The sequence below is a fragment of the Vidua macroura genome, chromosome 7 (genome assembly GCF_024509145.1).
Source record: "Vidua macroura isolate BioBank_ID:100142 chromosome 7, ASM2450914v1, whole genome shotgun sequence".
In the NCBI taxonomy this organism is placed as follows: Eukaryota; Metazoa; Chordata; class Aves; order Passeriformes; family Viduidae; genus Vidua; species Vidua macroura.
The window spans coordinates 17907093-17924377 of record NC_071577.1 but is presented as its reverse complement, the minus strand read 5'-3'; the positions used below and the strand labels follow the sequence as shown (position 1 = coordinate 17924377).

At 41.8% G+C, this 17285-nt stretch overlaps 1 protein-coding gene across 1 annotated transcript in view; it reads right to left on the bottom strand.

Moving 5' to 3' along the window:
* TTN (titin) overlaps positions 1–17285 on the bottom strand; it is a 236560-nt gene that overhangs the window by 28657 nt on the left and 190618 nt on the right. Inside the window, exon 270 of the mRNA XM_053983149.1 lies at positions 65–17170. Within this exon, the coding sequence (XP_053839124.1) occupies positions 65–17170 (17106 nt within the window). The remainder of the gene's footprint in view (positions 1–64; positions 17171–17285) is intronic.

Sequence of the window (17285 nt, the reverse complement as noted above, 5' to 3'; positions counted from 1 at the left end):
AGTTCACACTTTAAAACTCATATTATTTTAAGTATTAACAAATTTTTTTCATAATAAAACATACCTGTTATTTTTGTTCCCTCTTTGGTCTCAGAAGGCACTCCAACACCATATTCATTTTCTCCGGAGACACGGAAGTAGTAAATGGCACCTTCTTGCAAACCAGTCACTTTGTAGGACAAGCGATGACAGTTGTTTGTCACAGTGACCCACGCCTTTTTGCTAGCTTCTCGTTTTTCAATTACATAGTTCTTTACAGGTGCTCCACCATCGTTTTCAGGAACATCCCAAGATAACACAGCAGATTCTTTAGTTATGTCTTTTGTTGCAATATTAGATGGTGGGCCAGGCGTATCAAGAACTTTGACTATTAAAGTCAAGGTGGTAGTGTTCAGAATGTTTTGCAATGTTAATGTGTACTTTCCAGAATCATTTCTTGTTGCTTTTTCAATAGTAAGAGATGTACAATTACTTGAAGTATCAATGCTTGCACGTGTACGGAGATCAGTGTCTGGTTTGTTCCATGTTACATTTGGGACTGGTTTGCCTCTGAAAGGAACAGTCATTGTGAACGATCCACCAGCCTTTACAATTAAAGTCTTCCGCATTTCACTGTCAATTTCAAAGGCAGGTTCTTCCTCTCTTTCTTTTGCCACCTGAGGTTCTGAGACATCACTTGGTTCACTGACACCCATTTTGTTAATGGATTTCACTCTAAAAACATACTCAGAGCCTGATGTTAATCCAGTTATGGTATATTCTGTGCCTCTTAAATTCTGAATAGCTGTTGTCCAGTCAGTTTCATCAGTTTTCTTGTATTCAACTGTGTATCCTGTCACTGGAGCACCTCCATCAAACAGTGGCTTTGTCCAACCAATTGTGATATTTGACCTTGTAGAATCCATAATCTTAGGTTTAGATGGGGGTGATGGCAAAAAGATTGGATCTTCTGCCTTAATCAGTGGTGTGGTTTCACTTGGGAGACTGAGGCCAGCAGCATTTTCTGCATAAACCCGGAATTCATATTCACATCCCTCACGGAGACCCGATGATTTCACTCTTAAATCATAAACTGGCTTTTTGTTTACGCGAATCCATCTTAGGCTGGTTTTCTCACGCCTTTCAATTACATAGCCTGAGATCTCATTGCCTCCATCAGACTCAGGTCTTGCCCAGCACAGAGTTATTGAATCTTTGCTCACACTGGTGATCTCTAAAGATGTAGGTGGGCTTGGAACTGTAAATGGGTCTAGGGCTTTGACAGCAACGCTTTCTAGAGGCTCACCAACGCCGTATTTGTTAACTCCCATTACTCTGAAAATATATTCATTACCCTTCAGTAATTTTGTCACTTTACAAGATGTTGTTTTAAGCTCTCCTTCACAAAGTGTCCATGCAATTCTGCTGGTCTCACGTTTTTCCACAATATAATGATCAATATCTGCACCACCGTTTTCTTGAGGTGGTCCCCATGATAAATGGCACTTTTCAGCAGTAAGGCCATTTATTTCTAATGGACCTGCAGGTGGGCCAGGTCTATCAAGTACTTTGCAATTAATTGCCAAAGATTTTGTTCCTGCAACATTCTGTAATGTTAGTACATACTGTCCTGAATCACCTCGGATACAGTCCTTAATGGTTATTGCAGTAGTGTAATCTGTTGAGACTATTTCAACTCTAGCTTTTCCTTCAAGCTCCTTGCCGTCCTTTGTCCATGAAACCACTGGTATTGGCCGTCCTGCAATATCAGCATTGACTTTGAACACTTCTCCAGCTTTCACAACTACAACATCCCTGAATTTGGCATCCATCATAATTCTTGGAGCTTCTACATCATCTTTCACGGTCACAGGTCCAGTTGATTCAGATGGCTGACTGAAGAGTCCAGCAGCATTCTTTGCAATCACATGGAATTCATAACGCTGGTCTTCTGTAAGTCCACCTACATCGAAGTATGTTTCTTGCACATTAGTAAAATTACATTTTAGCCAACGACCATCTGGTAGTTCTCGGCGTTCAATAATATATCCTGTTACTTTAGCTCCACCATCGTATTCTGGTTTAGTCCACTTCAATGAGACAGATGTCCTTGTAATATTAGTAACTTCTGGTTGACCAGGAGGATCACATGGATCTCTTGCAGCAACTGGTTCACATGCTTTGCTGCATTTGCCTATTCCAGCGATGTTTTCTGCATACACACGATATTCATACATCAGTCCTTCATCAAGACCTGTAACTTTCATTTGTGTATCAGTTATGAGGCTCTTGTTGACTTTTGTCCAAAGAATGCTGCTTCTTTCTTTATGCTCCAAATGGTATCCTAGTACTACGCTACCTCCATCATTAACTGGTACCTGCCAAGTTACAATCATGAAAGATTTAGTTGCATGTGCCACACGAGGTGTTCCTGGTGGACCTGGAGGCTTAAATGGATACTCTGCCACAACAGAAGGAGAATTAGTATAAGAGCTTTTCCCATAGCGGTTTTCTGCACAAACACGGAACTGATATTCAGATCCAGTGACGAGTCGAGATACTTTAATTGATGTTCTTGCAACTGCTGCAGATACGACCTCCCATGTTGTTGTGGTAGTATCTCTCTTCTCCACAATGTAATTGCTAATGTGACATCCGCCATCATATGCTGGAGGTTTCCAAGATAGAGTTACACTATCAGCACTAACTTCATCAATTTTAACATCAGTTGGTGGTCCTGGTCTGTCAAGGACAACTACAGTTAGAGAAGCTGTTGTTGTTCCAGCAGTATTTGAAAGATGTAATTCATAATGTCCCAGATCTTCATTTGTAGCTTCCTTGATGGACAGTGAAGTTAAAGTCTTTGATGTTTGAACATTTACCCTGGTTGTCTGTTTTAAGGGATTCCCATCCTTCTTCCAGCTAACAGTGGGAAGAGGTCGTCCTCTGAATGGAATGTCAATCTTAAGATCATCTCCAGCTTTCACCGTGAACGTGTTAAAAAGAAGCTCAACAGACGGCAGGATTTCAATATCTTTTGCAATGACCGGGACACCAAGTTCTCTTGGATCACTTTTTCCTTTTTCATTAACAGCAATCACCCTGAAACTGTACTCTTCTCCCATACTTAAGCCTGTTACTGTTGCTTCCAATGTTTTCACCTGTGTACATGCACTCCATTTTACACTTCCTTTACTCTGCATTTCTACTATATAACCAGTAATTTTACTACCACCATCACTCTCTGGCTTCTCCCATTTAATTGATGCAGAGTTGCGAGTCACATCAACAAGAATGACCTTTGAAGGTGGAGAAGGTGGTTCAGACACCTTAACTGGATCAGCAACTTCTGCTGGCAAACCAGCCCCATATTCATTTACAGCTAGAACACGGAAGTAATAACTACATCCTTCTTGTAGTTGAGTAACCTTGAAAGAATTCTTTGTACAGTTGCTTGTAACTGTGGCATATGCCTTTCTCGTGGATTCTCGCTTTTCAACTATGTAGTTGGTAATTTTAGCTCCGCCATCAATAAGTGGTGCTTCCCAAGCTAAAGTTACAAAATCTTTTTTCACTTCTCTGATTGTCAGGTTTAGAGGTGCACTAGGTGTATCAAGCACTCTGACATTAACAAAAGCGGATTTTTTGCCACTGTTGTTCTCTAAAGTAAGATTGTATCTCCCACTATCAAATCTATTGACATTGTCAATGACCAGCATTGTGTAGGAACTGGTGACTTCAATCTGAGCTCGCTCACTAATTGTTCCTTCTGCTTTCTCCCATTTAACTTCAGGTTCTGGTCTTCCTTTGATGGTGACAAACAGGCGTAAAGTACCACTAGCACGTACAGTGACTACTTTTCTGAGATCCGCATCAAGTTCAATTTCAGGAGGTTCAATCTTGTCCTCTGCTAAGACTGCACCAGGTATAGTCGCAGGCTCTCCTACTCCTTCTGAGTTGATGGCACAGATGCGGAAGTTATACTCCTGGTTCTCTTTCAGTTTTGTCACAGTGAACTGTTTTGCTTGAAGGCCTGTTGGTGGGGTGCAGATAGTCCATTCATCAGCAGCAGCTTCTTTTACTTCCACTACATACCCTTTAACAGGAGCACCACCATCATAAATGGGCTTACTCCAGGCAAGGGAAACTGATGACCTGGAAGTATCTGTAACTTTTGGATTGCTAGGTGGACCTGGTGGATATAATACATCACAAGCACGATAGAAAATGGATGGCTCACTGGGTTCCCCTACCCCTGCAGCATTTTCAGCAGACACTCTAAATTCATAGAAATGCCCATCAGTTAGACCTGTTGCTCTGAATCGCAAGTCTGTCAGCCTTTTCTTATTGCATTTGGTCCACCGGATACCATCCTTGTCTCGTTTTTCAAGTATGTAACCTTCAATTTCAGCTCCTCCATTGTCTTCTGGGCGACCCCATGTTACCACCATAGAATCTTTTGTGATTGCTGAAACTTCAGGTGTTGAAGGAGGACCAGGAGGTTTGTATGGATTACGAGCCACAACTGGTTCAGATTCCAAGGGCTCTCCAACTCCATATTTATTCACTGCCATTACACGGAAAATGTATTCATTGCCAGGAAGGAGTTTGGTTACTTTGTGATTAAGAGCCTGCACATCTGTTGCTACTTGTGTCCATGAAAGCCTACTTGTCTCTCTCTTCTCAATGATATAATGTGAGATACTAGAACCACCATCATGCGAAGGTGGAGACCATGACAAGTAGCATCTTTCTGCAGTGACACCTGTAATGTTCAAAGGTCCTTCTGGAGGTCCTGGTCTATCAAGCACTTTTACAGTGATTGGTATAGATTTGGTGCCACCAACATTTTTGAGATTAAGAGTATAGTGACCTCCATCTACTCTTATACAGTCTTTGACAGTGAGAATGGTTTTCTCAATGGTAGATTTAATTTCCATTCTTGCAGTTGTTTCTTCAAGGTCTTTACCATCTTTTGACCATGTAATGTCAGGAATAGGTTTGCCATGGATATCAGCTTCAAGAACAAAGGTTTCTCCAGCATGAACAACAATGACATCTCTGTATTTAGGATCCAAAGAAGCTCCTGGTGCTTCAATTTCATCTCTGGCAGTAATAGGCCCTGTACTTTCAGATGGTTCACTCAAGCAACCGGCTGCATTTCTTGCAATTACTCTGAATTCATATCGTTGGTTTTCAACAAGACCACTTACTGTAAATTCTGTTTCCAACACATTTGTAAAGCTGGCTTTCATCCAGCGACCATCTGGCAGTTCTTTCTTCTCTACAATATAACCAGTTATTTTGCTTCCACCATCATATTCTGGCTTTTTCCACTTCAGTGTGATATTACTTCTTGTAACAACAATGGCCTCTGGGCGTCCAGGTGGGTCACAAGGATCTCGGGCAACGTACAGTTCTGATACTTTGCTGACTTTGCCAATGCCAACAATGTTTTCAGCAGAAACTCTGAACTCATATTCAAGACCTTCTTCAAGGCCATCTGTTTTATATTTGGTGTCCACAATAAGTGACTTGTTCTGTTTTGTCCAAAGAATGCTGTTCTTATCTTTACGCTCAAGATGGTAGCCAAGAACTTTGCTTCCTCCATCATTAACTGGTTCATGCCATTGTACGATCATGTGGTCCTTGGAAGCTGCTGTAACAAATGGGGTTCCAGGTGGTCCAGGCACCTTGTAGGGGTATTGCACAACAATTGATTTAGAAGCCAAAGGAGAGCTCTTTCCATATCTGTTTTCAGCAGAAATCCTGAACTGGTATTCAGAACCTGTTTTAAGCTTTGTGGCTTTGATGGTTGTTCTTGCAACAGTTGCTGACACAATGTTCCATGTGGTAGTGCTTGTGTCTCGCTTTTCTACTATATAGTTGCTTATCTGGCAGCCACCAGTATAATCAGGTGGATCCCATGATAAAACAACAAAGTCTGCACTAATTTCGTCAAAGCGGACAGGTCCTCGTGGTGGGCCAGGTTTTTCTAGTACAATTATGCTCAGGTGCTCTGTTGCTGTACCTGCTGCATTTGTTGCTGTTACTGTATATTTACCAAAGTCTTCCCTGTTGCTTTCTTTAATATGTAAAATAGTTGATGTTGTCGTATTCTCAATATTTAATCTGGTAGTCTGTTTCAGTGGCTGCTCATCTTTTGTCCAAGTAATAGTAGGTTTGGGTCTACCTATAAATGGTACTTCTACCTTCAGATCTTCTCCAGCTTGTACACTGTATGTATTAAACATCAGTTTGAAACTTGGCTCAATAGTCAAGTCTTTAGCTATCACAGGAATTCCAAGCGCTCTGGGATCGCTTTTGCCTTTTTCATTGTAGGCAATCACACGGAATTGATATTCCTGTCCTGGACTCAAACCAGACACCTCTGCATTACAGGTTTTGGTCTCACTAACAACACTCCATTTTTCTGTTCCTTTAGGCAACATTTCAACAAGATATCCCAAAATTCTGCTACCTCCATCATGTTCAGGTTTTTCCCACGTAAGTGATGCACTTCTCTGAGTGACATCAGTGAGTGTTACTTTCCCAGGAGGCAGAGGTGGCTCCGAGGCTTTGATAGCATCCCTGGTTTCAACTGGAACACCAATTCCATATTCATTTTCAGCCATAACTCTGAAGTAATAAATTGCTCCTTCTGTAAGATTTTCAACTTTAAAACTTGTCTTGGCACACTTAGCACTTACATTTGCAAATGCCTTCCTGGTTGACTCACGCTTGTCTATTACATAGTTCTTTACCTTTGCACCACCATCAATAATCGGTGGCTCCCAAGATAATACAGCAGAATCCTTCTTTATATCCTTTACCACTAAGTTTTGCGGGGGTCCTGGTGTGTCCAAGACTTTCACTGTAACAAATGCAGATTTAGAACCACTGCTGTTCTCCAGCTTAAGAATATACTTTCCAGCATCATTTCTATCACAGTTGTCAATTGAAAGTTGTGTGTAGTTTATGCCTTTATCAATCTGAACTTTTTCTGAGAATTCACCTTCTTCTCGGGACCATGTGATATCAGGGGTTGGTCGTCCCCTGAATGGTATGTGAATCCTAGCAGACCCACCAGCTCTAACCACTATCCCTTTCCTTAGCTCTGAATCAATATCAAGTTCTGGAGCTTCAAGTTTGTCTTCTGGTTTAATAGTACCAGGAACTGATGCAGCCTCTCCCACACCGATCTTGTTGAGAGCACACACTCGTAGTTTGTATTCTTGATGTTCAGTAAGCTTTTTGATCTCAAATCGAGTGGCACGTATGCCTGTCTGTGGAGTAGCAAGCGACCATTCATCTTCATCTGCTTTACAGATTTCTACAAGGTATCCCTGGATTTCACAACCACCATCATAAATTGGTTTACTCCAACCGAGTATAACTGAACTTTTGGTGGTATCCACAATATGGGCATTTGTAGGTGGGCCAGGCTTGAACATCGGGTCACAAGCTTTGAAATAGGGAGAAACTTGGCTTGGTTCACCAACTCCAGCAGCATTTTCAGCAGAAACTCTGAATTCATATTCATGATCCTCTGTTAAACCTGTAACTCTTAATCGCAAATCTGTAATGCGGCGTTTATTGCATTTTATCCATCTGATGCCTGCTCGGTCTCTCTTTTCTACAATGTAACCTATGATTTCACTACCTCCATCACTGTCTGGTCGGGTCCAGCAGACAGTCATAGAATCTTTTGTGATGTTGGTAATTTCCAAGGATTTTGGTGGTCCAGGAACCACAAATGGATTTCTCATCATTACTGGCACAGATTCTAATGGCTCGCCCACCCCATACTTGTTAACTGCCATGATACGGAAGACGTATTCATTTCCTTCCAAGAGTTTTGTTACTTTCAGCATTGTAGGTAAAACTTCTGAAGCAACCACAGTCCATGCCAGGCGGCTAGTTTCTCTCTTCTCTACAATGTAATGAGAAATATCACTGCCACCATCATGAAGAGGAGGACCCCATGCCAGTGCACATTTTTCAGCTGTAACTCCTGTAACTTGGACTGGGCCTTCTGGAGGTCCTGGCCTGTCCAAGACTTTTACGTTTACTGTTACTGTCTTTGTTCCTGCAACATTAGAGGCTTCAAGAATGTATTGTCCACCATCAACTCTAATAGCATCTTTTACAATTATTAACGCACTGAAATCTGTGTTCTTTATTTCATATCTAGCAGTATCCTCAAGCTCTTTATCTCCTTTGTACCACTTAATGGTTGGTAGTGGCTTTCCATGAACATCAGCCTCAAGTCTGAATGTTTCACCAGCATTTACAACAATAGTGTCTTTGTACTTCGGATCCATTGAAATTCGTGGAAGTTCAACTTCATCCCTTGCTGTTATTGGTCCTGTACTGTCAGAAGGTTTGCTTACTGCACCTGCAGCATTCTTTGCAATTACTCTAAATTCATATCTTTGGTCTTCAGTAAGTCCTGTAACAGTGAACTGAGTTTCAATGATATTTGTGAAGCTCGCTTTCATCCAGCGACCATCTGGTAAGTCACGTTTCTCTACAATATAACCAGTAACCTTACTTCCACCATCATATTCTGGTTTGGTCCACTGTAAAGTAATAGAGCTTCTTTTTATTATTATAGCTTCTGGGCGACCTGGAGGATCACATGGATCACGAGCTACATAGCACTCAGAAACTTTACTTGTTCTGCCTACACCAACAATATTTTCTGCAGAAACTCGAAATTCATATTCAATTCCTTCTTCAAGGTTATTTGTCTTAAAACTTGTGTCCTGAATAATAGTCTTGTTTACTTTAGTCCATAGAATGCTGTTTTTCTCCTTTCTCTCAAGATGGTAACCCAACACTCTACTGCCACCATCATTTACTGGTTCATGCCATTGTACAACCATGGAGTCTTTTGTAACTGTTGTCACAAATGGTGTGCCAGGAGGTCCTGGTTCCTTGTAGGGATACTGTGCTACGACCGGTGCAGATTCCAATGCAAAACTCTGCCCATACCTGTTCTCAGCAAATATTCTGAACTGGTATTCTGAACCAGTTTTCAGTTTAGTCACCTTCAGTGTAGTTCTTGCAACAGTAGCCGAAACTGTTTCCCATACAGTTGTTGTTGTATCTCTCTTGTGCACAATATAGTTGGTGATTTGGCAGCCACCTGTGTACACTGGGGGATTCCATGACAGGGTAATACTTTCTGCACTTATTTCATCAAACTTCACAGGTCCCACTGGAGGGTCAGGTTTGTCTAGAGTAATAATTTCAACAGAGGCAGACTTTTGCCCAACAACATTAGCCACAGTGATTTCATAAGTGCCACTGTCTTCTTTGCTAGTTTCCTTAAGATTCAATATAGTGAGATCAGGTGAATCGCTAACATTGACTCTTGTTGTCTGCCTCAATGGCTGGCCATCTTTAACCCAGGTAACAGTTGGTTTAGGTCGACCTGCAATTGGTATTTCTACTTTTAGGTCCTGTCCCACTTGAACACTGTAACTGTGGAAAGCAGGTCTTACATCAGGTTCAATCACCAGATCTTTGGCAACTATTGGAACTGCAAGTGCTCTAGGATCACTCTTACCCTTTTCATTTACAGCCATTACTCTAAAAAGATATTCTTCCCCTTGAGTTAGATTAGTAACAACTGCTTCAAGTGTTTTAACACGAGCACACTCTGACCACTTCTCACTACCCTTTGCTTGCATTTCAACAATATATTGTATGATTTTGCTACCACCATCATGTTCTGGTTTTGCCCAGCTTAGTGAGACACTGTTTCTTGTGACATCATCCACTGTTATTTTCCCAGGAGGCTGTGGAACTTCAGCAACTTTAATTGGGTCACTGGTTTCTGCAGGGAGGCCAATTCCATATTCATTCTCAGCAGAGATTCTGAAGAAGTAGTAGCAGCCCTCCTGAAGTTGATCTACTTTCCATGAAGTCTTGTGGCAGTTTGTTACAACAGCTGCATATGCCTTTCTTGTTGCTTCACGCTTTTCAATAATGAAATTCTTTATTTTTGCTCCACCATCCAAGAGAGGAGGCTCCCATGAAAGTGAAACAGAGTCTTTAGTGATCTCTCTGATTTTCAAATTAACAGGTGCACTTGGGGTATCCAGTACTCTTACACTGACAAACGCAGACTTTGTTCCACTGCTGTTTTCCAAGGTCAGAGTATATTTTCCGCTATCAAATCTGTTAACATTATCTAGAACAAGGGAAGTGAAGCTACTAGTAGTATCAATAATAGCTGCTTCTCTGATGTCACCATCCACTTTACCCCATTTTACTTCAGGTGTTGGACGACCTCTGATGGGAACAAACAGTCTTAAGGAACCTCCTGCTCTCACATTTACAATCTTCCTTAATTCCATGTCAAGGTCAAGGTCTGGAGCCTCCATCTTCTCTTCTACAATAACAGAACCAGGAACATCTGCATGCTCTCCAACTCCTGCTTTATTAACTGCACATATGCGGAATTTGTATTCGTGTTTTTCCACTAATTTTTCTACTTCCATGTGAGTATTCTTAATTCCAGTTGGAGGGGTACAAATTGACCATTCACCATCACTTACATCACATTTTTCCACAATGTATCCCTGAATTTCAGAGCCACCATCATATATAGGTTTACCCCATGAAAGAAAAACTGAAGATCTTGTAACATCCATAACTTTAGGATTATTGGGTGGGCCTGGCTTGTAAATAGGATCACATGCTTTGTAGTAAGTAGAAGGTGGACTTGGTTCACTAAGACCAGCAGCATTTTCAGCTGAAACTCTGTACTCATAATCATGATTTTCTATAAGACCAGTCACTCTGTATCGCAGTTCACTTATCAGGCGTTTGTTACATCTTGTCCAGCGAATGCCTTCCTTATCTCGTTTTTCAAGGACGTAGCCTAGGATTTCACTGCCGCCATCTGAGGCTGGTCTTTCCCATACAACTATCATAGAATCCTTGGTAACTGCTGTGACTTCTGGAGCCTTTGGAGGAAGTGGCACAACAAATGGGTTCTTTGCAACTACTGGGTCAGACTCCAGAGGTTCACCAACACCATATTTATTTACTGCCATGATGCGGAAAACATACTCATTTCCTTCTAGAAGTTTTGTAACTTTGCAGTTCAGGGTTTGCACATTTGAGTCAACGACAGTCCACACCAACCGACTGGTTTCCCTTTTTTCTACAACGTAGTGTGAAATATCGCTACCACCATCTTGTAGTGGAGGTTTCCATGACAGCGTGCATTTTTCAGCTGTAACACCTGTAAACTCAACAGGTCCTTCTGGAGGCCCAGGTCTATCAAGAACTTTGACGTTAACAGGAACCTTCTTTTCACCTGCAACATTTTTTGCCAGTAGTACATACTGCCCACTGTCAACTCTCGTGGCTTCCTTCACACTGAGGCTTGTTGCAAAATCAGTAGTTTTTATTTCCATGTGAGCGGTGCTTGTCAGCTCACGATCACCTTTTAACCACTGAATGGAAGGTATTGGTTTGCCATGAACATCAGCATCAAGCTTGAATGACTCACCAGCATTCACTACAATAGTGTCTCTGTATTTTGGATCCATACTTATTTGAGGTGGTTCTACTTCATCTCTTGCTGTAATTGCCCCTGAGCTCTCTGACGGTTCACTGAAAACACCTGCAGCATTTCGTGCTATAACACGAAACTCGTATCTCTGGTTTTCAACTAGACCGGTTACTTCAAACTGAGTATCAATGACATTTGTAAAGCTTGCTTTCATCCAACGGCCATCAGGTAATTCCTTCTTTTCAACAACATAGCCTGTGATTTTACTTCCACCATCATATATAGGTTTCTTCCACTGGAGTGTTACTGAGCTTCTTGTGACAATTACAGGTTCTGGACGACCTGGAGGGTCACATGGGTCACGTGCAGTATAGCATTCAGATGCTCTACTTGCCTTTCCAATTCCTACTATGTTTTCTGCATAGACTCTGAATTCGTATTCAAGACCTTCCTCAAGGCCAGTTGTCTTAAATTTGGTATCTGGAAGAGGTGTTTTATTCAGTTTAGCCCACAGAATGCTGTTTCTTTCTTTGCGCTCCAAGTGATAACCAATGATCCTGCTACCGCCATCATTGACTGGTTCATGCCATTGTACCACCATGCTGTCTTTTGAGACATTTGTTACAAAAGGAGTTCCAGGTGGACCAGGAACTTTAAATGGGTATTGGGCTATTATTGACTCTGAGGTGAGATACGTACTCTTCCCATATCTGTTCTCAGCTGCAATTCTGAACTGATATTCACAGCCAGTCTTTAAACGACATGCTTTTATAGTTGTTCTTGCAACAGTAGCTGACACAATGTGCCAAGTCGTGGTGGAAGTGTCTCTTCTTTCTACAATGTAATTATTGATAGAGCTACCACCATCGTACTTGGGTGGTTCCCAGGAAATGGTAATACTATCTGCTGTTACTTCATCTACTTTTACTGGTCCAGTTGGAGGTCCTGGTTTGTCAAGGACAACAATATTTAGTGTCTCAGTTGCTTCACCAGCAGAGTTTGTAAGTTTAACTAAATATGTTCCCACATCTTCTCTGCATGCTTCTTTTATTGTTAACATTGTGTTGTTTTCCGAGCTTTCTGCATTTACTCTTGTAGTCTGCTTCAATGCCACATTGTCTTTATGCCAAGACACTGCCGGTTTGGGTCGGCCAACAAAAGGAACATCAACCTTTAAGTCCTCCCCTGCTAGAACACTGAAAGTGGTAAACAGTAGTTTGAAAGCTGGTGGGATCACAAGATCTTTTGCAACAACTGGTATACCCAGCTGGCGAGGATCACTGATACCTTTCTCATTCTGAGCTGAAACACGGAAGGTGTATTCTTCACCTTGGATCAATCCTGTGATGGTGGCTTCAGTAACTTTTACGGTAGCACAGGTTGACCACTTTTCACTGCCTTTGCTCTGCATTTCTACAATATAGCCCAGAATTCTGCTACCACCATCATGTTCAGGTTTTTCCCAAGATAAGGTTACGCTATTTCTTGTCACATCCAACAAAGTTATTTTTCCTGGTGGAAGTGGTCTTTCTGATACTTTTATGGATTCTGAAGTTTCAACTGGAAGGCCTATTCCATACTCATTTTCAGCTAGGACTCTGAAGTAGTAGTTGCAGCCTTCTTGCAGTGAATCAACTTTCCAGCTGGTCTTGTGGCAATTGGCATTAACAGTTGAATAAGCTTTTCTTGTTGATTCACGCTTTTCAACAATGTAATTTTTAATTTTAGAGCCACCATCTATGACAGGAGGCTCCCATGTGAGTGTAACTGAAGATTTTGTAACTTCCTTTATTTTCAAATCTTGAGGTGCCCCTGGAGTATCAAGAACTCTGACATTCACAAATGCTGTCTTACTACCTGAGCTGTTTTCAATTGTCAGTATGTATTTGCCACTATCAAATCTATTTACATTTTCAACAATAAGTAAAGTATAAGAGCTTGTTGATTCAATGCTTGCTCTATCCAAAGATTCCCCATGTTCTCTTGTCCATTTTACTTCAGGTGCTGGTCTTCCTTTAATTGGGACAAAGAGTCTTAGAGTACAGCAAGCTCTAATAGTTACAACTTTACGTAGCTCTGCATCAAGTTCAATCTCTGGAGGTAGCATTCTTTCTTCAGCTTTTGGAGTGCCAGGAACAAGAGCAGGCTCCCCAAGACCTTCAGAGTTCATAGCATATATCCGTATTTTATACTCTTGGTTTTCTTTCAAGTCAGTGATGGTAAAAGAAGTGGCCTTTAGACCCACTGGTGGAGTTACAATCTTCCACTCATCTTCTTCAGGTAATGCAATCTCAACCATGTAACCTGTGATCTCCGAACCACCATCATATATTGGTTTGTTCCATGCTATTGTAATAGAGGACTTGCTGCTATCCAAAACACGAGGATTACCTGGGGGACCAGGCTTAAATACAGTATCACAGGCTTTATAGAATGGACTGGCTGGGCTTGGCTCACTGACACCAGCAGCATTTTCCGCCATGACTCTGTATTCATATTCATGGCCTTCTGTCAGTCCAGACACTTTAAAACGTAAGTCAGTAACAACCCTTTTGTTACATTTCACCCACCGTAGACCAGTCCTGTCTCGACGTTCCACAATATAGTTAGTTATTGGGCTCCCACCATCAGAATCAGGATGGCCCCAACAGACAACCATAGAATCCTTTGTAATTGCTGTAACTTCAGGTGTTTTAGGTGGATCAGGTGGAACATAGGGATTTACTGCAAGAATGGGCTCTGATTCCAAAGGCTCACCAACTCCATATTTGTTAACAGCCATAACTCGGAACACATACTCATTGCCCTTCAACAGTTTAGTAACCTTCAGTTTAGTCACTGGAACTTCTGTGCCTACAGATGTCCATGCCAATCTACTTGTTTCACGTTTTTCAACCACATAATGGTCAATCTTTGCTCCTCCATCATCCAGTGGGGGTAGCCATGACAGCACACATTTTTCTGCAGTGACTTCAGACACAGCCAAAGGCCCTTCCGGGGGACCAGGTCTATCAAGAACTTTAACATTGAAGATATGCTTGGCAAAGCCACCAGGGTTTGTTGCAGTAAGCGTGTAAGCACCACCATCTCTTCTCGAGGAATCTTTGTTGATGAGAATGGTAGAGAAATCTGCTATTTTTATTTCTAATTTTGCTGTGTCCTCAAGTTCTTTTTCTCCCTTTGTCCATGTCATAGTTGGTGGAGGGCGACCTGAAACATCAGCCTCAAGTCTGAAAACTTCACCTGCTTTCAGCACTATGGTGTCCTTGTATTTAGCATCCACCTTTATCCTTGGTGCTTCAATGTCATCTCTACAAGTGATTGCATCTGATGGCTCTGAGGGCTGACTAACAGCTCCACCAGCATTCCTAGCAATGACACGGAATTCATAGGCAGCATCTTCTGTCAAACCACTTACAGTGAATTCAGTCTCTAATATATTGCTGAAATTAGCCTTCAGCCAACGGCCATTAGGAAGGTCTCTTTTTTCAACAGTGTAGCCAGTTATCTTAAAACCTCCATTATATTCTGGTTTGGTCCACTTCAGTGTAACTGCATGTCTTGTAATGTTCAGAGGTATTGGCTTACCAGGTGGATCTATTGGGTCCAATGCAAACACAGGCTCAGATGGTTTGCTTGGCTTACTCTTCCCAGCCAGGTTTTCTGCTATAACACGGAATTCATATGCAATGCCATCAGTAAGTCCAGATGATTTAAAGATATTTCCTGACACCAACATTTTACTTACAGTCTGCCAAACAATGCTATTTCGCTCTTTTCTTTCAATGTGATATCCCAGTATTGGGCTTCCACCATCAGTAACTGGCTCATTCCAGCTAATGGTCATGGTTTCTTTGGTGACTGCAATCACCTGAGGAGTGCCAGGAGGCCCAGGTACCTTAAATGGGTAGTTGGCAACTACAGACTCTGAAGTAATGGCTGGACCAACTCCGTATCTGTTTTGAGCTTTAACGCGGAACTGATACTCAACTCCAGTAGTAAGACGAATGGCTTTAAATGTAGTGCGTATCACTGTAGTTGCCAATTCAGTCCACGTGGTACTGTCAGTCTGACGCATTTCTACAACATAGTTACTTATTGGTACACCACCATCATTCAAAGGAGGCTCCCAGGAGAATGTTAGGAAATCACATGAAATTTCTTCAAATTTGATTGGTCCAGTAGGCGGTCCAGGTATGTCATGAACCTGAACTGTGATTACTTCACTAACTTCTCCAACAATATTTTTAGCTGACAGTGGATATGGACCACTATCACTTCGAATGCATTCATTGATGGTCAGTATGGTTGCAGTTGCTGTATTTTCATAATTTACCCTTTGTGTTTGCTTAAGTACTTGGTCTTCTTTCTTCCAAGTCACAGTAGGCCTTGGACGACCAAGTACAGGGATTTCAATCTTGATATTGTCACCAGCTTTGGCAATGACTGTTTTCTGGTAAATAGCACGGAGGTCAAACTCCGGTAGCATTGTTTGCTCCTTGATAATAACTGGTCTGCTTTCCCTTGGGGCACTTCTTCCAGCACTGTTAACTGCCATAACCTGGAAAGTATACTCTTCATTTTCAGTTAGATTCTTTACAACACAGTCCAGTGTTTTTACAGTGGTGATGTGTGCCCACTGGTTGGTTCCTTTTCTCTGTGCTTCAATTACATACCCAGTGATCTTGCTGCCACCATCATGTTCTGGTTTTGGCCAAGCTAGGCTAACTGAATTCCGTGTTACATCCATAATATTAAGGCTCTCAGGTGGGGATGGGGCCTCAGAAGCTTTTACTGGTTCTGTAGTTTCAGCTGGTTCACCAATACCATACTCATTTTCAGCCAGTACTCTGAAATAGTATTCACACCCCTCAGCCAAATTAGGAATCTTGAAGGAACACTTCTGGCAGTTGGTTGTGACTGTTGAATATGCCTTCCGAGTTGATTCACGTTTCTCAACAATATAGTTTGTTATACGTGAACCTCCATCTACAAGAGGCATATCCCATTGGAGGGTGATGCTGTCTTTGGTTATTTCTCTAGGCTTAAGGTTTATTGGTGGACCTGGTGTATCCAAGACTTTTACATTTACAAAGCCAGTCTTCTTACCAGCAGCATTTTCAAGAGTCATTACATACTTTCCTGCATCATATCTGGTGCACTCTGTGACAATCAAGAGTGTAAAAGAGTCGGTATTTTCAATACTGGCACGTCCTTTGAGTGAAACATCATCTTTTGTCCATGTAACTTCTGGAGTTGGACGTCCTTTAATTGGTACAAAAATCCGAATAGTGCATCCAGCTCTAACAACAAGTGTTCTTCTTAGCTCAGCATCCAGTTCAAAGTCAGGAATCTCTTCTCGGTCAATGATTTCCACACTTGGAATTATTGCTGGTTCACCGACACCTGCAGCATTCATGGCAGAGATTCTGAAATTATACTTGGCCCCAGTCTGCAGAGGAGCTACAACAAACTGAGTGATTCTTAAAGCTGTCCCTATTGTGTCTTTCACCCATTCATCTTCTCCTTCTTTTTGATGCTCTACTATATAGCCAGTGATTTCAAGACCACCATCATAGTGAGGCTTGCCCCAGGCTAAAGATGCACTTGTCTTTGTGGTATCAGTCACTCTTGGATTTGCAGGTGGACCTGGTGGGTCTGAAAAGCAAATAAAAGATAAAACATTACATTGCAGCAGAAGTCATTCTTATGCTCTCTGAATGTGCTCCCTACCCGTCCCGCCCACCCCCAAAAAGAAAAAGCATGATACTGA